A 23,669-nucleotide genomic window follows, 5' to 3' on the forward strand; every position below is an offset into this window, starting at 1 on the left:
CATCCAGTTATTCTCACAAATCTTCCTCTGCAAAGTAATCACCATTTGTTGTCTTTCTTGTCTTTCTCCACGACTAAAATATAAGTTTCCTGAGGGCAGGAACTTTAGCCCTGGTGGAGCTCTAGGATTTAAGACAGTGCCTGCTGCGACTATGTACTCCAGTAACATTTGCTGAAGGGCTTGAAAGCGAAAATGCAAGTTTTCTTAAACTTTAGAGAAGGGTGAAGAGGAAGAAACATTTTAAGATTAAATCCACTGGCTTTTTAAATTAAGGAAATACCACACCTCAGCCTGCACGTCAATCCTAATTAAGAAAGAAGACAGATAAGAATCATAAGAGGAATAAAGGAATCTCAAGGAAATGAAATAATACAAAAAGAGGAAGGCAGATAAATGAAGGCTTAACACCAGTGCCAGAGAGGCTGAGATGAAGAAATGATCTCGATTGGAGAGCTTTCTATATCAGTATACTTTCTACTCTATATTCTGTTGGATTAGGCACTGATTTGGAAGGGATGATTACAGGAAGACACTAGAGGGGTAACTGGTGCTGCCTTCTTCTAGAGTTCGAGGTAGGTGATAGGTTGTTGGTTCTCCATTTTTGGAAAGAGGAAATCCAACAACTAACCAATCAGCTCTATACTGCCAGTGAAGAACTTTCCAATTCCAAACTCATTTTTGCTACCCAGTTTTCCATCTGAACCCCCACAACAGAAAGGATACCATGAGAAGGAGCAGGCAGAGACAAAAGACTGCTAAGCATGACCATGGATAAAGGGAAAGTTATGACAAACTGATTGGGCTTATCACTTCAAGGCTAAATGAACTGTGAACCGAACTCAAATTATCCTTCCCCATGGAGCAGAGCCACCTGTCCTGCCTCACTGAGGCTGGGCTCATTCTGTGGGGTATTAGCAAATATGACGCATGCAGGGGAACAAACTGTGTTTGTGTGGTCAGGCTTGCCTTCTTGTGCTTCGGTCACAGAGGAATACAGATGGAGCAGATTGAGCCCAACTCACGGCAAGCGGTCCAGCCCAGCCAGACTCCAGATTGAGGCGTCACCCAGCTGAGCCTGTCAGCCAACCTGCAAAGGCATAAATGAGGGTGAGTAGTTTAGGTTGATGAGACTTGAAGCAGTAACAGCAATGGAAACATAAGCAGATGCCATTCTCTTAGGCTCCATCATGAGAACTCTTCCTTCACTGCTCTACACCCAGAGCCTAACACAGTTCCTGCACACAGCAGGTGTTCAATAAACATCTGTTGTGGTTACACTTCTGTTTCTTCCACAAGTAGTAGTGTCCACAGAGAATCAAACTGAAAGGAATTTACATAAACTTAGTAAGTCGAACATGTGGTCCAACATCAAAATCACCAATTTCAACAAGGACCAGAAAGCATGTTGGAGGTCATCAGGGGATTAAGAGCAGCAACACTGGAAACAACTGCCTGGATCTGAGTCTAGGCTGCACAAATTACTGGTTGCGCAGGCTTGGGCAGAAGTGACATCACCTCTCTCCCCATTCCTCATCTGTTAAATGGTGCTATTGATAGGACCTACCTCACAGGACAGTTGTGTGGATTAAGATATGTATTTCACAAACTTGCGTGGTACATGACAAACACCGTCTGTGTACTTTCTGTTATTATCAGCATGATTTGGCGAAGTTATTAAAGTCTTCTTTGCCTGCTCCTCCAGTCAACTATTTGCACTTACATGTTCTATTACCTAATCTCTGTATATTTATAATGAGCTCTTTAGTAGGTCTTCCTGATCCCATTCTGATCAGGAATGCTAAAGGCTGATATCTATTTCATCACCTTCCCTCCACCATTTTAAGAAATGCTGATTTTGTTCTTTTCACCCAGGGTATCATTTGCCCTCTCTCCACCTGCTCAGATCACATTTATTCATCAACGTCCAGCCTAAATGCCACCTCTTCCAAGAATCTTGTTCTGATCTTCCCTCCCAGAAAAGGCAAGAATCTTGCTGTTCTCTGACCTTCCTTAGTTCACCTCTACTTGAATTACACTTTCATACTCTCTACTCTGAGGTGTGTACCTTTCCACAATGAAATGGTAAGCTCTGAGGGGACAAGTCCACAATCTCTAGGCTCACTTTCTGTTCATTCCTACCACTAAGCAATGAGAATTTGTTGAATAACTATATTTGAAAAGCCCATTTAGAAAGATTCATCTAATATCTAAAATAGCTCTATTGAAAATTCATTAAGTTTCTCAAGAAAAGTAAAAACTAGTTACAACTGAAGACTAATCAGACATTTTAAGATAAAGGCAAAGAAGTCTGTATGTGAAGAAGAAAGACACTTGATTTATTGCATTAAAAAACTTTATTTCATTTAAAAGGTCCAATATAAGCCAAATTAAACCCCAAATTGACAGGTATACTTAGAGATCTCCTGAACTAAATGGCACTGTTTGAGTTGAGTGTCTTGTTAAAAGGAGGTCATTTGCTATTACCACCATTGCCCTCAAAGTAGTTCCAGAGCAGAAGCTGGTATTATTATAATACACATCAGATAGTTCAGATGTCATCTTTCATGCAGAAGTTAAAAAAGCAAACAGGCTTCCCTCTTCTGTGTGAGTATAAAAACCATTATAGAACAGGGCCTGAATGCCTTTGATATACAAGGTGTAACTATAAAGGATCTCACTGTGGGGCTGTGTCCCTTCATTCAAGCAGTCCATGTACTTACTCCAACAATGTTAGTGCTGTGCAAATACTACCGGGGACAGTACTCCGAGATTTCTCATCATGTGCAGTGCTGTGCAAATACTACCAGGGAAAGTACTTTGAGATTTCTCATCATGTGCAGACCAAAGGAAATGGCTGATCAAACTGGGGGATGGACTATAAAAAAATGCAATGACAAAGCATTGAAATAGTGGGCAAGCAATCAGAAAACCCACCTCACAAATATTTCCAGTCATAGCATCATTTACATAAAGTGATGCAACATCTGAATTCCGGTATGTGTGAGGATAAATTATACAGCTTGTTTCTTTATAGCTACACCTTGGGTTTCATCAGATGCGTTAAATCCAACAGCATGTCTAATGAGTCCTTCCGGAAATCACTTCAGCGGGTGAGTCAAACAGCCTGTAAAAGAGAGAACGCGGCAGAGGGCACAAGTCATCCTGCCGAGTTCTCAGTGTTCAAGTTCTCTTGGAGGACAGACCTGGGCCCAAGGGCAGAAGTTCCCGGGAGGGAGGCTTCGACTCCATCTAAAGAAGACCTTTCTAGCAGTTAAGAGCTGCTCAACAACTGAATGGACTGCTTGGTGAGGTAGAGTCACTGGAAGTGTTCAAGGTGGAAAGGTCACCCTTGGAGAAGGGACTCCTGCATTTGTTAAGAGGTTAGACTGCATGAACCTCAGGTCTCTTTCAATTCTGAGATTCTAGAAAATTCCCTCAGGGAATTCAGAAGAGAATTCCTAAAAGGAAAGAGAAAGCACACGTATGTATACTTTTAGAATCCTCTTGAGTTTTCTTTTTTTTCAAAAGGTACAATAGAAAATGTAGTCTGCTGTCTTTAAAATGCATATTCACCTTCCTACCACTAATAATTAGGAAGGGTCCAATATGACTTCTTTATATTATAAAGAAAAGATGGAGGATTACATTTATAATTTCTGCAAATATTTTAGAAAAAAATGCTTAAAATCTAGTAGTCAATGCTCTAGAAACTTTATAGATTTTTAGGTAATATGCACAGATACAAATACATTATTCATTAAATACAACTCACATCTGTGTTTTATTATACTCTAAAATATACAGGAATCTTGATGTACTGAAAGAGTGCAAGTAAATACAGTATTCAAGCAGTCACTATTTCTATTTACATGCTCATTAATTCTTCAAAAACCCACAAAATTATCAAATAGATCAAAATACTGTTCTGTGTTTTCACACTTTATATTCAGAAAAAACCAGCTGATAATTTACAATGTCATAAAGTTTCCAGTTTCACAATACAAAAAGAATAAAATGAAATTGGGTATCATTTTGTGAAAATTTATGGAACTCTACCCAGACCTGTAAGACCCCCTACATCTGTGAAATCATTTCACTGGGAGAGTAATGGTTACAGTAAAAGCAGAGCCGTGTAAATTGTTATTTAAAAGCCTAAACATCGGCCTTTTCGCCCTCTCTTTTTGTTATCTGAAAGGCAGTCTTCCAATTCGGCAGGCAATTTCTTCTTTCCTCAAACTGTAGCACGATACAAACATGCTACTTTAAATGTGAACAAGACCTAAAGGCTTTAGTATTTTAAACCTTGCCCAATATAGAAATGCCTTCTATGAGACCTGATGATGTTAACTTATGAATAACAAGGGAGTTTTTTTTTTCTTTTTGATTCTTCACGAAGCAGTGACAACAGAAATCCCCCAATCCATTGTGGAGGCACAAGGGTGACGACACAGGTGAGGAAAGTGTACCATCCAAAGCAGTGAGGTTGAAAACTCCACTCCCCAGGACAACGTAGCTGCAACAGGGTGGAAATCATCTACTTTCTGATTGCATGAAACTTTCTTCTTCTAGGAAATTCTTTACATTTTCCAACAAAAATAGCTCAATTTTAAACCTAAACCATTCAAGACTGGGCAACAACAGCCCAACCCAATCTAGCTCACGTTTACATCACAAATATTTTCACCCTGACTGCATTCGGTCAGCTGGTTTTCAATTCTAATTTTATAAAAGTTGGAATTTTAAAATTCTTATGTAAAAGAAAAAAATGTAAAAATACATCAGCTTTCTCTCACGGTTTAATACAGTATTAGAAGGCTTTCAGATGTTTTTTTTTTCCTAGTTTAGATAATGTCTCATTTCACCCGCTCCAGCTTCCAAAACGGCATTCTATTAAAAACCCTGGAGTTACTTGGTCCTTTGGCAATTTGCTGTGCATGTCATGCCTACTGTACCAAACTTTTATTGCCCTTAAATTTAGTTGTAGTTTTACTGGTAAAATTGAAATATAGTGTCCACATCTCTTCTTTTACCATAGTGTTGCTTGTGTAAACAGATTAGGGTGCAGTGTCCCAAATTATTCCTGGCATTGCAAAACCAAATTACATAATTCCACAAAGCAATCTGACATCAAAGGTTTTCCTCTGGTCAAGTCTATTTCAAGATTCTAGAAGTTCCTTTTGTAAAACTTGCCTTTAAAACTCTTTCCTAATGTCATCACAGTTCGTTTATTCGCTCACTCTGCAATCTTTCCTCATAGGTTGCTTTTGCACGTGAGTAAGAGCGTGCCTTTTTCCTGAAAAAGCACAGTTTGAAGCGTCAGTGTCAGAACCTCCCCCCCAGACCTCGGCTCAGCCTCTCAGTAAGTCTCGGAGTCGGAGTCATTGAGCTCATCCACTTCGGTGTATAAGTACTCCTGCTCCCCACCAATGTTGTTGAAACTGCAGTAGGAACTGGGTTCATTCCTCATGATGGGCAGCGCTTCGAAGCTGACTGTTTTCGAGGTGTTGGTATAACGGTTAATGGCACTGAACGTCAAGGATGATAAAGGGCTACTCGATGAGACAGGCATCATGGTGGCCAGAATGAGAGCTAGGCAGTCGGCCACGTCCTTGTTGGGGGCACAGGCCAAGGCTGGGGTATAGCCTAGAATTCAAGAGAAAACTTAAAAATTAAACATCCTTAGACTCATTTCACTAACATAAGGGAATAAGCCTAAAGGCCTTCAACTTTACACAGATTTTAAATTACCTGGCTTAATTAGAATGATTTAGAACTTCCCAGTATGTATACAGAAAAGGAGGAAAGTCATAGAAATCTAGGGTAGGGGGAGCCCTAACAGACTGCATTAAAGCAGAGGAAACGAGGCCTGGGGGTGGATGATTCCTCCAGAATCTCACAACTTACTCAAATCCGTCTGAGTTCATAGGAGATACGAGGCTGGAATAATGGAAACAGAGATGGACAAATCTGTGTTCAGAACGCTGGGAGAGTTTTTTGTCGATTTGGAGTCCTGTAAGTATGTGCCTAGGTGCTGAGAAACCTTACAGCTTTATGCACCAGCTCAAAAGAAGCATGTTGAGGGGTTCCTGTTGTGGCGCAGCGGAAACGAATCCGACTGGGAACCATGAGGTTTCGGGATTGATCCCTGGCCTTCCTCAGTGGGTTAAGGATCCGGTGTTGCTGTGAGCTGTGGTGTAGGTCACAGATGCGGCTGAGATTCCACGTTGCTGTGGCTATGGTGTAGGCTGGCAGCTGTAGCTCCGATTTGACCCCTAGGCTGGGAACCTCTATATGTCATGGGTGCTGCCCTAAAAAGCAAAAAAAAAAAAAAAAAAGAAAAAGAAAATGCATGTTTGCATGTGGAATGAATGACACCTGGCTGACAACTGAATTTTCTTTTAGGGTCACAGTCAATTGAAGAAAAACAGAAAAACTAACCAGGTTTTAAGCTCCTAAGTCAAAACAAATGTTTCCTTTGTATATATTCCTTTAGTAGTAAGACTGACTTTGGCTCTAAAGCACCACAAAGTATCAACATAGCAAGCTAAAGAAGTAGTTGGTACCTAGGTTGGGTAGGGAGAGAAGGTTAAGAACACAGAGCCCAATTAATCAACCTCTGTGTTTCTGGAGCAATTTATAACTGGATCATTAATCTGAAGGTCAGAACTGTTATAAGATGGGCACTTACTAAGACTTGCCAGCTTTGAACATGATTACTTTACGGTTCAAAGCATGACGGAAGACATCAGGTCATAGGCAACCTTCACTATCATCTGCTACATTATCCCTTCCATTTCCTTATAAGGAAAAACGACATAAAACCTTGAAAATGATCAAAGACTGCACATCTGCTATTGGCACACAGCCTCACGATGTGGCCGAATATCTTATTATACAGGTTAGCGATTTAGGTTCCTCATTTAATTTTATTTATTTATTTATGTGGCCATGCCTGAGGGATTTGGAACTTCCTAGGCTAGAAATCGAACCTGTGCCAAAGTTCGACCCAAACTGCGACAGTGACAACACTGGATCCTTAACCCCCTCCCTGCTCCAAGGGAATTCCTAGGCTCCTCATTTTAATCTATTCAGTTGCTATATTTCATAAATGTAATTTACTTGTCTTATGGGTGATATTATTCACTCCTGCTGATTTCATGACTACATATACTAATGATTCCTAAATCTCTACATCCAGCCCAGATCTTGCTAACTTTGGGCTCCAGACTCATACATCCCATTACCTTCTTGGAGTTTCCAGAGAACTTTTCCTAAGTCCCTAAGTGAACCTAGCTCTTCCTCCTATATTCTCATCTTAAACAACAGCACTCCCTCTTCCCTGCCCCCTGCCACAGCATCCCATGCTAGGTGGCAGAGATGACTTCTTCCTGCTACAAGTTCCAATGAGTCCCATCATAAAATCTCTAGGAACAGCTACCGCTACCGTTTTTTATCTCCAACATCTCTAACTTATTTCTGCCCACCCTTTTCTTCCACCCCTGTGAAACTGTTTTCTTATTCTAGGCTTGCTCCCTTTCAGACTAACTGGTGTCTCCTCCCTGATACAGATCCTTTGCCATTTGACCTAAGAGACTCCAGTATGACAGTAATGACCCTGCCCTGCATTATCTCTTTAAACATGCCACTCTCTTTGCTTAGAAAGTTTTCTCCCCACTTTCTACTTGTCTTTGGATCTTGGCTCAGAAGGTACTTTTTGGGGATGCCTTTCCTAATCCCTCTCTTATGGCTTTTTCTAGGTTTATTCCAACTGTACTATTTTCCAGCACCTTGTGACAGCCTGTCTGTACTCATTTCCATTCAAGGAACTGGACTGTTTCACTCTGAACAGTATCTGGAGAACCTGAGCACAGTGCTGGGCACACCACCAACACAGAGTCCCTGAGCCCCCTTGGCCAGGCACTTCTCTAACCACTTAGAACTTTGAGTTCAGCTGACAAAGGCTCCTGCCCTGGTGGATCTTATATTTATTCTAGTGGAGGAGACACCCAAGATAATTAAAAAAGCAAATTATAAACAATGTTAGAAGATAAGCTCTATGGAAAAAGAGAACGAGGAAGGAGCAGAGCAGGTTAACTGAGAAAGAGGATACAGTGGGGTGTGCAGCGGCTGTAGTACAAAAAGGGTAGTCAGGATGGCCTTCATTGAGAAGACGAAACTTCAAACAGGTGAAGGATTTAGTAAGACTGTTGGGGGCAGAGTGTTCTGAGTAGAGGAAACAGCCAGAACAAAGAGGATCACGCATGCATGTCCCGGTGTGAGGAGCCGGCGTGGTAGAGGGAGATGGGGCAGGAGAGGATGAGATGAGGTGAGAAGGGTAACGGGCCACAGACTGATCCAATAGGGCGCAGGAGGTCATTTAAGGATTATCAGTGAACTGAGACTCCGAGTAGTATCTCCTCATGTTTTTTAAAAGGATCCCAGCCAGGGTGGTAGGAAGAGAGGAAAAAGAAGGGGCCTATTTTGAATATACTCTGGAGGTGGCTCAACAGCAATATGCTGGCAGATTGTACCCTGGTGTGACAGAGGGTCGAGGATGACTCAAGGTTTTTGTCCTGAGCAACTGTAAGGATAGGACTTGTCTTCAGCTGAGCTTAGGACAGCTGTGGGGAGAACCCACTCCACAGAGGGGGGAGAAAGGATGAGCTGCTCAGTTCTAGACACGTGTCTTAGACATTCACATAGTACGTTATAATCAAACCACATATACTTCTTGACTCTCCTCAAATGATGTGCACCTACTGATCCAAGGAACAGTGTGTAGCACAGTGATTTGGGGGAATATTGGACACTAGCTATGGTAGACTACAACTTGCACAGTCTTTATTCATGTACATTTTCGATTCCACTTTAAAAGCCTATTCCTATTTTTAAAGAAGGAACAACTAGTTGTGTCAAATTCTGACATGTCAAGTAAAAGGGAAACTAAGAATTGAAACCTAACACTGCATTAGTCACTGGTGATATTGATGAGAATGGTTCCGTGGTACCGTGGGGGTGAGGTCTGGCCAGAGGGGATTTGGCAGAGAAGGAAAAGAAGAATTGCGGACAGTGGGAGAGCCAACCCTTGAGTAACTGTGATAGTAAGTGTAACAGAGAAGCACGGGAAGAGCTGGCAGAAGGAGTGGGATTAATAAAATATTTAAGATGAGAGAAATAATGTTTTTATCCTGATGGGATGAATCTGGAAAGATTCCTACAAAAAAAAATCATTACCACAGGACACAAAATCAAAGAACTTCTAAAGTGGTAGTCTCGAGTAGGCAAAAGAGATCTAGTGCATAAATAGGAAGATTAGTTTTAGATAAAATCTGCAATTAAGTAAGGGCCTTGAAAAATATTTGTTGACAGAAGAAATCTGTTGAATACTAAGATAATCAACAGTGATATAACTAACATGAAAGTTGACACACTCTGATTTAATAAATATGTGAAACTCAGAGGTTCATCTTTTGAATGGACTTTTCCTGTTCTTTGTCCTTATGCCTTTTGCACAAAGTCAGTCCTATTTAATATTAACTTCAGCTCTCCTCGTTGACCAATAAAAGCTAGCCACATCTGTTTTACTTCAAATATGGATCACTCAAAGATAAAAGCTTCTCACAGGTTAAGGAAAGTGAATTAGAAACTACTTACCATTTTCATCTACTGCAAGCACACTTGCTCCTTTTCCCAAAAGTTCTTGAACCACCATTGTTAGCCCGTTCCGGGCAGCAACATGCAGAGGTCTGGGGGGGGAAAATACGTGTATATATACATACTTGTATGGCTACACGTGTGCACGATTACTTCTCTCTCCCTCTCCCAAGCCTGGCAGTTGAAGAGCATTTTTTTTTGCTGGGTTGTGAAGACTCAAAGATGCAAAGTGGAGACACCTGGTCCTGGCAGCAACAAAAATGGGAGTGGGGAGGGCAGATCCAGCGTACAAGTGCCTCATCAATGTGCCCTGCCTGCAGCACTGGACCCGTCAATGAGTCCCACCTTCACCAAACCCTTTGTAAGTTTCCTTTAAGACTCAATGTTTGAAATGATTCTACTAACTAAACTGCACTCTAAGTTGTTTTAAGAAACGTGGCTAGCAAACACGTATAATAACAGTTCCTGCTGTGGTGCAGTGGGTTAAGAATCTAGCGTCGCCAGTTGTGGTATAGATCACAGATACTGCTGGGATCCGATCCCTAGCCTGGGAATTTCCACATGCCGAGAGTATGGCCAAAAAGCACAAAAAACAAACCCCCAAACAACCGCCCTCAAGGCCCCCATAACAAAAACAAAAATAAATAGAATATATAATAAAAACTGTAAATCGCAATAGCACAAATTCCAACAGGCTTTGAAAACAGTTCATAGTTCATGACTCATTTTTGGACGCTTAAGGGATCTGACTGGTACCTGAATAGGAAACAGTTTTATAAGATTTTTCTCTTTACTAAGTCTCAAAGCAGAAGAGCAAATGGAAATTGGGAGAGGAATATGGAGAAGGTGACCCAAGATTTAAGCAGTCACCTAGAGGCTGGCTTCTCACATAAAGAACTTGATTATTTCTGAAATCTCTCTGCTTAGAGACACAAATAAAGCTTTAAACCTCATTAATTGCTAATGTTAAATAAGGTACTATTTCAGTTGACTGCCATAAAACACACAGAGTCGTATTATTTTCCTCCATAAAACTGGATTGAGAAATAACTCATTATTTTCAATAATAAAGTTTCAGTTCAAAAGCTTTTCTATTAATATGCCTATTAGTTGTGATGCTTTTAAGAAATAAGCTTTATCAATTATAAAAACTGCCTTTATTTTTTAATTGACAGCCTCATTCCAATGGTCCCATGTTAGAAAAAAAACCCATTTATCATCTAATTAGGGGTCACATGGTTTACACTAGACACTAAAAGTACTCACGTTTGCAAAGCTGCATTGGTTGCATTGATGAGGTTTCTATCTGTTATCTTTTCCAGTATTAACAAGGCACTAGTTTCATGACCCTAAAATGATGGCAAATAACTCTTAAAATGTGGGCACCATTAAAGATATAAAAGATATTTATACACTAAAAACAATTCAACCCTAGTCCATAAAGCATGTACATCACCATACACAGGCCATGCATTTTCTTAGCTAATGCCTTAAATATCTGTCCAAACATGCACTGGTGTAATGGGCTTAGTTAAGAGTACAAGAATATTTAAGAATAGAGAAAGACAATAATTACATTTAGGCCTGTGCTCCAAAATTTACTTGGCTGCTGCCTGGAAACTTTCACATTGCATGGTGCTTAATAAGTCAGCATTCCCCAGCTCCCCCAAGAAATCTGATGCCAGTGATTATAAGAGAGGACTGGTTCCTAGCTCTGTTCATTTTAGTTAAGTGGAAAAAATTTAAATGCCACTGTTGATATTAACAATGAAAACATACCCTTAAGATGTGTACATACCTTGCTGCAAGCCAAATGGAGGGCGGTGTTTTTACTGTTATCTTGTAAAGTCAGATCTGCACTAGCACTGCTAACCAGCATCTCTGGGAGGAAAAATTCTATCAACTCTTTTGTTTATGAACATATAGCTCAGATTACTAATAACTCACTGTAGAGAAATGAAGACAGAAAGGAAAAATATCCCTCTAGCAAAAACTTAAGCACACACACAAAAAACCCATTGTAATGTAAAGGTATATACTATATTGGCATACTCTTGTGTAAGCAACAGACATGAACAAAGCAACTAACATTCATTTTGTGAGTGCTTACTAAATTTCAAACACTGTTTTAAGTGGTCTGGAATTTATAGTAACTTATTTACCCCTCAAAACAACTCTACAAAGTAGGTACTGTTTTTTTCTCACTTTACAAATGAAAGACCTGAGGCATGAGGTTGTTAGGTTGGCAGCTCTGGGCCTCACATTCAGTCTGATGCCACAGCCAGGATTCTTAACCACTATCCTAATACTGCCTGCTCAAGGGACTGCTCAACCAGTAAGAGCAAATGATACTGTGGCCCTAAACAACAAGGTAGGTTTAAGCAGGTAAAAGGTTTTAAGTCTCAGGAGTGGTGAGATAACTAATGGAAAACTGAAAGAACTAGAGTCAGATGGCTTGGGGATCTACATTATATATAAGCAATATACACAGAACAATAAAAATCTTAGGCAGTTTCTTTACCGACTGTATTTGTTTGTCCGTTTTCTGCAGCCATCATGAGAGGTGTCTTCCCAGAGGAGTCCACGGAATTGACATGAGCATTATGGCTGAGCAGCAGCTGCAAACACTCCACATGGTCTGTGAAGGCGGCCGCGTGGAGAGGCGTTCTGCACACATGGAAATAAGATGAGACTAAACTTGTGTGTTGTACACTCTAGAAAAATTCTGTTAATTTATGACAATTTCATGGGTTTGCATACTAAGCTATAAAGGCATTGCTTGGATACAAACAGGCTTAATGGGGGGGAGCTAATTCCTGCCACAAAAATTTATATTTCTGATAATATAAAAAGGCCCTAATTAAGCTAGTAATAAGGACAGGTTATAAAAGTGTTCCCCCAAATTACATCATTAAAGGATATTTTGAAAGAAATAAATTCTGACCCAAATACTGCCAAGAATCACAACTGCTGGACTATTCCAGCTTTTATTCCTATTTAGAAAACTCTTAATTTTACTAAAAAGAGTCTTTGGGTAACAAATACACCTCTTTAAAAAAAGGGAAATCGTAACATCTCAAACTTTTAAAAAGAGGGCGACTAGCTAAACATCAAGATAGAAAAGCCTTTTATAATAACAATTAAAATTTTGCAACAATTTACACTTGCAAATATAAAATTAAGTTTTAATTAAAAAGGGGTTCTCTTTAAATTCTTCTACACTAGTAGTTAAAACCGTTTTTCCCTTTGAAAGTAAAATTATTTCCACATGGTTGAATTCCTACCTTCCTTTTGAATCTGTGGCATTCACTATGCTGGCACCTAATGTATCAATTAGCATCTCAGCAGCACCTTCGTTGTCATTTATCCTGTGAAGGTAACAAGGTGATCACTTTCACAGCCACCATGTATTTCTTTAATACCCAAATCAAATTTGATTCATCCTGCCTTTACTTACACAGCACAATGCAATGGACTGAAAGCATTTCCTTCCATTTTCTGGAAAACTTCCTGTTCTAAAAGGAGTTCTACACACGTCTCGTGACCTAAATAAATAAATGAGAATCAGATATTAAACTCCGAAAAAGATAATGAGATGCCCATATATACCCACATAGCCCTGTACAAATAAGAAAAAGCTTTACATGGATTAAAAATAATCAGTTCATTGAACCCACAAACATCACATTTTTAGCCATGTTGGAATCTAAAGTATAATTTTACGGCAGTTTATTATTGACATGACAGATATTTACTTTGTGAGGAAAGAAATTAGTCTCATTATTCTTTTCCATGATGACCAGTTAATTTGGTCATTATTTTTTTAATGTCCTATTTATATAGCAGAGCATAACTTTCAAAATAAAATATATTTATGTAACAAAATTAACTTCAAAATTTAAGTATTTCCTGGTCCTGGTAGTGAACTAATGTAAAATCTCAAATTCTGTCAGAGGAAATAAGTACATGTCCCTGGCCCCCCGCCCAGGTCCACTCTGTAGACTGTGACCCCTATGACCTGACACTTCCAGAAAATTTTTAGGCATATACAACTGCGTGCACACAAACACATACTTCCTTTTTTCATTTTTATGCAAATGGCACATTCTACCCTGCAACTTAAAAACTGTATATACCCTTCCATAGTAGCATATACATAGAAATCTTACTGTTGAATGTTTGGAAAAACCTCACAATATCCAAGTGTCTTATACAGTATTTAATCTCTAATTACGGATTTTGAGGTGATTGCTAGTTTGCTTTTCTTTGTGATATTAACAATGTTGTAAATGAAGCATTTTAGTACTTAAAAAAAGTATTTTTTGTATTTCTAGGAACAATTTCCTAGAAATGATACTGCTGGGTTAAAGGACAAGTATATTGATTACTAAGAGGTATCAGGCCCAGTTTTTAGCAGCAACTTTGAAAACAGGGGAAAAAACCCAATCCCCAGATTTCCTTAACCTGATTTTCAAGGCCAGGATTTAAAAAGTACCCCCACTGCTGTATTTTTTCTTTTTTGCTTTTTAGGGCTGAACCCATGGCATATGGAGGTTTCCAGGCTAGGGATCTAATCAGAGCCACAGCCAGCCCAAGCCACAGCCACAGCAACACCAGACCTGAGCTGCGTCTGCAACCTACACCACAGCTCATGGCAATGCTGGATCCTTAACCCACTGAGCGAGGCCAGGGATCAAATCCACAACCTCATGGTTCCTAATCGGATTCATTTCTGCTGTGCCAGGATGGGAACTCCCCCATTGCTGTATTAATTGCAGCAAATGAAATGTTGCTTCTTTTATTTTATTAGTCATTTGGGATCTGCATTAGGAATGAATTAGATTCTTACATAGCCTCTTTATTTCCATTGCTTAATATTTAGCTTACAAAGTCATGCTATATGTCTTTTATTTTTTAATTAGTGCAACATTCTCAAACAATAGCTCAACTTATCCAACAATATCAAATCTAACTTTATCAAACAATAACTCAGTCTTTATCCTATAATCATTTTTACCTGGAAGAGAAACTAAGTTTCAGGAAATCTGTGATCATGTTCCAACATTTGTCAGTTCTTTCTTCCAGTGCTTCTCACTGAGAGCAACTTTGGCCTCCAGGAGACATTTGGCCATGTCCAAGGACATTTTAGCTTATTACAACTGGGGTGGGGTAGGAAAGTGCTATGGCACCTAGTGGGTAGAAGCTGGGGCTGCTGCTAAACATCCTGCATGCACACAAAAGTCATGATGAAGGATTATCTGGCCCCAAATGCCCAGTGCTGAGAGTGGGAAACATTGCTTTAATTTTCTCTCTCTCCAAATGTTAACTCATGACCAACCAAGCAGCCTAGGCAAGTTATCCAGTATTGATTTGAGAGTCTCCTATCTTCCTGGGGTAGCAATTCTCAAGGTGTGGTCTGGGGAGCTCCAGGGTGATACTGCAAACTAACATGGAATGGGTTATTATTTTAAAATAAATTTAAAAAATATGCTTACATTTCTCAGTTCTAATTTCCAATACAGTAAATAGTAATAGCTGAAAAGCCATAGGTCCTGAGACTGAAAAGTGTAAGAATCACTAGCTGAGTAGATTATGGATGGCTAAAAGGGAGTTCTGGGGTTCTGGGTATCTCCAGCAGTCATTACTGGGATCACGTCAAGCTGTGAAATTCTTCACTTTGTGTCTTAGTTTATAAAGGATAAAACTATTCTCATGTCTGAAGATGCGTATAACTTCATAAAAATTGATATACTTAAAAAAAGGAACATACAAGATAATCTAAGTATTCTTAAGTTCTGTGATTGAAAGAATCCTTAAACTGAAAATCTGAACCTTAAAGTTGAGTATGTATAAACAGTTTTCTTCTCAAACTGCCTTAATTCCATTTTAATTTTGAGAGAAAGGTTGTTTTCTGTTCTGTTGGAGTGCTTTCAATTTTTTCAGCCATACATTACTAGTCAAAGTAATAACACCATTTTACATATTCTACTTGCAGAATGCCAAATTATAAAATAGGCTTTTGGCTACAAATATGGTATTAATTTTAGGCTGCCTGTATAGTCTCTTATTGCATATAGCCAATTCCTTCCAGCTCAATTCAGAATCATCACAATTTTGCTACAGCCTGGAAATTAGACACATCTGTTATGATCTTTAAATGGCAACCAGGAATGTAGTTTGTGCAAAATTTTGTGTCTTGTACACAATGTGCTCAGAGTCTAAATTCAGCAGTGAAAGAAGAGGAACTCACTTCAGGGAAACTGTGTTCCCTGGAAAGACCTTGTAGGAATGTTATAATAATTCCCCAATGGACAGTTACAGCAGTATTTTTACAACTAAATGCTCTACCTGAGGAAAAATACCTTACTGTGTAATTTTTTCCCAATGGTTAAATTCTTACTAATACATTAAAAAAAACCAAAAAAGGACAAATAAAATTCTGCTTCAAAAGAGTTTTATCTTACTGACTTCTTCAACAAATTTCACATCTGTGGATGTTTTTGTACTATGTCAAAAGATTTTTTTTTAAGCAATGAGATCCTGCTGTGTAGCACTGGGAACTATATCGAGTCACTTATGATGGAGCATGATAATGTGAGAAAAAAAGAATCTATACATGTATGTGTAGCAGGGTCATCATGCTATACAGTAGAAAATTGACACAACACTGTAAACCAGCTATGATGAAAAAAAATTATATAAAAAAAGGTGGTTTTGGTTCTCAAGATGTCAAGTTATATCCTAAAGACAAACCAATTCAGTGGCAAAATACAGACTCTTCTCTGACTTCAGACTAATCTTTTACCACTTTGCTATAATCATTAAATACTAACTTTAGTGAGTAGAAAAGGAAAAAGAGAGTTGAAATCCAAAGATTTTATCGTCTTCAAAACTGTTCTGGCTAAGGATCTGAGGTAGTGAAAAGGAAACTGATTAAATTAGGCATTTAAATTAGCATCAGATTTTCTATGGTACCATCAGTACTCCGAATTGAAAAATGACCAAAAGGATGACCTTCAAGAAGAGACTAAAACTTTCTCAGAGCAAAAGAATCCTGATACAAGGATTAATATGAAAACAGAAATATTTTATCAAGAAAATGCTTATGAAAACATTTATTTAAACAGTAATTTCTCAAGGTTCAGATTTCTCTTTTACTGCAACTCAAAATTATTTGCCAAAAGGACTCCTAATAAAGAACCATGATGCAGCATACTACAGAAGATAGAAACCTTGTTTCTGGGAGGGAGTCAGCTGCAATTACTTAATTAATTTTCTGCCTTTTGGGCCACGCCCATGGCATATAGAAGTTCCCAGGCTAGGGGTTGAATAGGAGCTACAGCTGCCAGACTACGCCACAGCCATAGCAATGTGGCATCCAAGCCACGTCTGCGACCTATATCACAGCTCACGGCAACGCCAGATCCTTAATCCACTGAGTGAGGTCAGGGATCGAACCCGAATCCTCATGGATACTAGTCAGGCTCGTTACCACTGAGCCATGATAGGAACTGAGTTTTAGAATAGCCATTATATTTATTTTTCAAAGCAAATGGGCATTATATATATAAAGAGGCAATTTTTATTTTCTCTAAATTTTAACGGAACGTTGTTAGAATTGTGAACTAGTTTTGTAGATACGCTTTTACAACTAGCATTAATCTGAATGCTATACTGAAATTCAAAACAAATTAAAAAATCCCTCATACCCCTGATAAAACCCTAAAAGCAAACACTTTCACAGGACTGATGTTTTACACTGTACATAATCTACCCAAGTGTTTTCTAAGATGTTCAAATCTATGGCCTGACACAATGAAAATATTAGTATCATCATGCTAAGTTACACAAAGTATTTTAATTAGTAACATTTCAAAAGCCAAATCTCATTTTTCAACATCAACTCTTTAAACACAGCTTTATACTTCTCTAACTGACCTTTAGTGAGCCTACCTATAAAAGGAATAACCGTGGCAGTTAGTCTCCAGGAAGCTTAAAAGTAAGTCTGTTAAAATCATGCAGCCAAGTTTATAACCATGAAAGTTTCTAAAGTTTCTATTTCTATGATTTATTCTATTAAGATTTTATTCCCTTAAAATGTTGAACATTCTAGTTACTGTTGATATAAAGACTTTAACTTGCAACATGCATAGAAAACATACAGATTTCAGCTTAGAATTTGATTTATTTTCATTTTCTCTTACCTTTGTCATTTTCTTTCCTAATACAAGTACATTAAGAAAGAAACATGTAGTAAAAATACAGACTATATAAGACCCTGGAAAGAATATTATAAAAACAAAACAAAAACAGCAAAATACTTGTTGAAGCAAACTCTGAACTTTTAAACTACTGACTGCTTATCTCAAACCATCTGTGACAATCAGCATCTTGGCTTTAGCATGACAAGGAACAGCAGCAATCTGTAACTAACATGGTAGGTTATTCCCAGACTTTCTGTTAATCTCATAAGTCCTTCTTATAACTACGTCATTTTTATATCATTTTCTTCCAGAATGTGTTACAGTTAGTTGTCTCTGCTTGACATATAACAGGTATGTAAGGTGGGTTTTCGTCTGTATACTTAACCGTTGTAGCAAGCCCAGTGAAGTGCTGTATATCCATGATTGTCCACTAGGGCTGGATTTGCATCCACAGAGGCTGCTGACTGTAAAAGGGCTCCGAGAACACCGATGTGACCACAAGCAGCTGACAAGTGTATTGGTGTCCGGCCCTTGCTGTCTCGAAATAAGCACTTAGCACCATGTTGAAGTAATGCATCTACACACTCTTCATGGCCTGTGACTGCCTGAAAGAAAAATTATTTGCATGTAGCTGAATACACTATGTTGGGCTCTCCATGCCATTTACACCTAACCAAGGAATTTTTTTTTTTTCTGTCTTTTTCTAGGGCCGCACCTGTGGCATATGGAGGTTCCCAGGCTGGGGGTCTAATCAGAACTGTAGCTGCCAGCCTACATGAGAGCCACAGCAACACAGGATCCAAGCCGCGTCTGCGACCTACACCACAGCTCACGACAACGCCAGATTCTTAACCCACTGGGTGAGGCCAGGGATTGAACCCACAACCTCATGGTTCCTAGTTGGATTCGTTAACCACTGAGCCATGACGGGAACTTCCTAACAAAGGATTTTAAGTCAAAATTCCCATAAACTTTCACCAATCAAGGCATTTATCATATTTTGATTAACCCAGTATTTTATTGGAAGTAGCTTAAAAATTCAGTTGAGGCAGTGACTTTGTCAAAAGTAATACGAAAAACAAGAATAGAGGAATTTCTAATTCAATGAAAATAATACTTCAAAGGTGAAAAAATTAAGACAATGTATAAAACAATAGCTGTGATAATGGAAAAAAGTTAAACTGACAAATTCTACTCAAGGTTTTAGGGTCTTAAAATTTTGTTTTAACATTATTCATCTCTGGATTAAGTTGTGCTTTGTGGTTCAAAAACTAAAATAGTGAAAGACATAATGACAATTGGTAAGGTTTTTTTTTTTTTTTTTTTTTTTTTTTGTCTTTTTAGGGTCGCACCTGTGGCATATGGAGGTTCCCAGGATAGAGGTCTAATCAGAGCTGTAGCCACTTGCTTATATCACAGCCACAGCAACGCCAGATCCGAGCTGCGTCTGAGACCTACACCACAGCTCATGCAACACTGGATCCTTAACCCACTGAGTGAGGCCAGGGAGCGAACCCGCAACCTCATGATTCCTAGTCTGATTCGTTTCTACTGCACCACAATGGGAACCCCACAACTGGTAAAAATTTAATGAGGAAAAATACAAACACAGCCTAGCTCAGATTTACGTAAAATGAAATCCTAAAAACTTTCAGAAAGGAAATGAGAACATTTCTGCTTACCCCTCTGTGCAATGCCGTCCTTCCCCACTTATCTTTGGCATCTACGTTTGCTCCCTTGTTCAGCAGTGAGTAGACACAGTCCGTGTGCCCATTGAGCACAGACAGCATCAGTGGAGTCCTGGGCAACAATAGGAGCAGCTCAATCACCACAGAGACCCCATCCATTAAAAAACACATTGTGCTGGGCTGCTTGCCATGCAACTTTGAAGTATACTTAAAAACTGTACCTGATGTTAGTCAGATAACATACTATGACAGACTTACTAAAATAGGGGCAAAGGCATGAAGATTGGCAAAGAAACTAAAAATAATTTAAAAAATATTAAAACTTACTGTCCATTTCCATCTTGAATATCTACTGCATTCTGTGGTTCTGCATTTCCTATTAGTAGCCGTAAGCATTCTGAGTGCCCATTTGTTGCTGTAAAGTGATATTTAAAAGTTTCAGCAATTACATCTGTACATATATATACAATAATAAAATACAAAATGTCTATCTTTCTTTTTTTTGGCTGTGTCCATGGCATGCAAAAGTTCCCGCAGCCAGGAACTGAACCCGCACCACAGCAGTGACAATGCCAGATTATTAATCTGCTAGGCCACAAGGAAGCACTGAAAATGTCCATCTTAAATCACATTTTCTAGATATAATTTGTGGTGATGTAGTTGGGAAGGGTGGTCTGCTTCCAGCCAACGGAGGGAGTCTGGGAAACATTTTTATCCCTGAGAGTGAAAGTCCTCCTTCTTTTAGATGGATTCTAGACGTGATTCTTGGAGACGCTTCAAGGAAACACCGTTTGACTCATCATTTTTTATTTATTTTTTAGTGGATTCATTGACACCCAGTCACAACAGCTACTGATGACTGTTTTGTCATCTAAGTTCAATAACCAGAGCATGAGGAGTAAGATCCCTGGAGAAAGGACTGGCTCACCTCCAGAACCAGTGTTCTTTTCATGCCTTTGGAGTGAGATGCTCCCCAGCAGGTCTCCAAGTGTGAAAGGCATCTACAGAACCAAGGCTTGCATTCACTGACTGGGGGGTGCTGTCAGTAACCTGTAACTGTTTCAGTGGACAGGACTTATAAACCACATGGCACTGCTTAGCCACTTCTGAGGGACTCACTAGTGTCTTGCAAACACTCCATGAAAACTCTGCAAATCATGTGCTGACAATATTATTTTTCAAGGTGCAGAATAACAGACAACTCAACTTTTTTTCAGAGTAACAGAAAATAATAGCATTTTGACTGCTTAGTTCTTTTCTTAACATGTAGCAGTTTATATATACATATTTATTAGGACTTTTTATTATTAAAATTTTAATCTTGAGCCCTGCTTGAGGATCTGACAGTTTCTGAGAGGCTGCTCTGAAGCAACAGTGGGTGTTACCTATAACCTTCTAAAATGCAAGTCTTCCAAATGACTAGAAGCAAAGTCCCATATGTGCATTCAACTGTGTCCTTAAGAATCACTCTATAAAAACAGATTTGGAGTTCCCGTTGTGGCACAGTGGAAACAAATCCACTAGGAACCATGAGTGTGGGTTTGATCCCTGGCCTCACTCAGTGAATTGGGGATCTGGTGTTCCCGTGGCTGTGGTGTAGGCTGGCAGCTGTAGCTCCGAGTGGACCCCTAGCCTGGGAACTTCCACATGCTGTGGGTGAGGCCCAGAGAAGCAAAAATAAAAAAATAAATAAATAAAAAATTCAAGTGAAATGAATCCAATCATATGAAGATGGCCTTCTGGGGATGAGAAAAATACTCAGCAAGGATTTCTTTACATGTACTAGTCTTGAAGTCATTATTTAGAATTAACACTGCCTGTAGTAAGTTGTGAATGTGAATCTGCCAGTGATACACAGTAGGAACCAGGTCATCACAGTGCCATGGTTACACGCTTCTGCATTTTCACACATCCACCACAACACAAAGCACAAAAAACGACACCAAGGTAGTTCTTGTGTAAGCAAGTGCTCTGTAATTCCTGTCTGACTAAATGTTTAATGAAGAACTTCGGTACTGTAAGTAAAATAAACGTTTATCAATTGTTAAATGAAAGCATGTACTAATCTAAAATAATTACCATCAATGCATTAAAAAATACTGCATTTTGTTGGCTAATAAAGTACTTCAGAAGACTTTTATATAAAATCCAATTTCTGGGAGTTCCCATTGTGGCACAGTGGAAATGAATCCAACTAGGAACCATGAGGTTGCGGGTTCAATTCCTGGCCTCGCTTAGTGGGTTAAGGATCTGGTGTTGCCGTGAGTTATGGTGTGCATGGCAGACTTGGCTCAGATCTGGCATTGCTACAGCTGCAGCTGTGGCACAGACCGGCAGCTATAGCTCTGATTTGACCCCTAGCCTGGGAACCTCCATATGCCACAGTGCGGCCATTAAAAAGCAAAATAACACATAACATAAAATAGAATCCAATTTCTAAGGTAAATAATAAGTTTCTGGGTTTCTTTTTTTGCTTTTTTGGGCCACACCCATGGCATATGGAAGACCCTAGTCTAGGGTGAATCAGAGCTACAGCTGCTGGCCTATACCACAGCCACAGCAATGTGGGATCAGAGCTGTATCTGTGACCTACACCACAGCTCACAGCAATGCTGGATTCCTGACCCACTGAGCGAAGCCAGGGATTGCACCCGAATCCTCATGGATAGTCAGATTTGTTCCTGCTGAGCCACAACGGGAACTCCAGGTAATAATTTTTAAAGTGATTCTTTTCTTTTTTTTTTTTTTAAGGGTGGCACCCACAGCATATGGATGTTTCCAGGCTAGGGGTCAAATCAGAGCTGTAGCTGCCAGCCTACACCACAGCCACATTAATGCCGGATCCAAGCCACTGAGCCACAGAGGGAGCTTCTAAGTGATCAGAATCTTGCTGTTGGCATTTCCCCAAGAGTAGAATCATTAGAATTTTTAAAGTCAATATTGTTAAGGGAATTCCCTTGTGGCTCATTGGGTTAAGGATCCTGTGTTGACACTGCTGTGACTCTGGTTACAGCTGTGGCAGAGGTACAATCTGTGGTCCCAGAACTTCCACATGCTGCAGGCATGGCCAAAAAAATGTTAAAACAACTACCGGTGGTACAAGATACAAGAACTCGAAAAAGAGTATTAGACAGAAAGCAGTAAATAAAATCATTCACGGTATCTGACACACCTGCTGCATGTATAGGTGTTCTCTTCAAAATATAATCTTTGACTAAGATTGAAGCTCCCTGATTAATGAGTACATCCACACATTCCACGTGGCCTTTAAATGCTGCAAGGTCCAAGGGTGTTCTTCCACTGCTATTTCTCACATCAAGATCTAACAAAGACTGTACCAACACTTCTAGTGCTTGATGGTGACCATGGTATGCCTAGGAATAAATACAAACATAAATGAAGAAAAAACACATACTCAGACTGACTTCCTAGATACCCTAGAAAACATAAAGAATAGTAAGCAAACTTGCCTTCATGTCATTATGTTTGAGACAACCCAAAACTTTTACATTGATGATTAAGAAAGTAACTACAAATTTTTCTAATAATCAAATAGTGGGCTACAGTGTTAGGGAATTCGTATTCCATAAATAATAAAAGTTCAAGTGACAACTGATTTTTTTCATGAGTATACAATGTCTGGTTCATGGCAGACATTCAATGATGATTTCAATGAAAGCTTTCATTATATGATTCCAAAGCCTGTGTTTTCCTCACAGTGCAGGGCTCCAATTATCTTCTGATAAAACGTTACTATGCTTAAGGCAACTGAAGTTCAGCTAGTACACTGATCTTCTGATTTCTCAAATTAAAATGCCTATCCCCTCCTATAACATACCATATCTCAAAAATAAGCACTTCTTTCCAGAGAAAAATATTCAGACTGAACCCTGCCTGAATAACTGCCACGTGCCAGGCACTGACTTAGCAGTACAACAATTTTATTTAAAATTTTTATTTTATCTTTTTAGGGCTGCATCTGTGGCATATGGAAGTTCTTAGCCTAGGAGTTGAATCATAGCTGCAGCTGCTGGCCTACACCACAGCCACAGCAAATGCGGGATCTGAGCCTCATCTATGACCTATACAGCAGCTCACAGTAATGGTGGATCCTTAACCCACT

General features: G+C 39.2%; 1 protein-coding gene across 10 annotated transcripts in view; it reads right to left on the minus strand.

The window, feature by feature from the left end:
• The window catches only part of ANKRD28 (ankyrin repeat domain 28), a 212,889-nt gene continuing 191,557 nt past the window's right edge, over positions 2,338-23,669 (minus strand). For 5 of the 10 annotated variants that reach the window (XM_021068206.1, XM_021068209.1, XM_021068210.1 and 2 more), the window contains 11 exons: positions 22,719-22,920; positions 19,874-19,961; positions 19,541-19,658; positions 18,244-18,463; positions 13,112-13,199; positions 12,939-13,022; positions 12,176-12,321; positions 11,453-11,535; positions 10,921-11,003; positions 9,655-9,746; positions 3,693-5,643 (listed from right to left, as the gene is read on the minus strand). In XM_021068206.1, the coding sequence (XP_020923865.1) occupies positions 5,357-5,643; positions 9,655-9,746; positions 10,921-11,003; positions 11,453-11,535; positions 12,176-12,321; positions 12,939-13,022; positions 13,112-13,199; positions 18,244-18,463; positions 19,541-19,658; positions 19,874-19,961; positions 22,719-22,920 (1,491 nt within the window). In that variant the 3' untranslated portion in view covers positions 3,693-5,356. 10 annotated transcript variants of the gene reach the window in all.

Source organism: Sus scrofa, chromosome 13 (assembly GCF_000003025.6).
Source record: "Sus scrofa isolate TJ Tabasco breed Duroc chromosome 13, Sscrofa11.1, whole genome shotgun sequence".
In the NCBI taxonomy this organism is placed as follows: Eukaryota; Metazoa; Chordata; class Mammalia; order Artiodactyla; family Suidae; genus Sus; species Sus scrofa.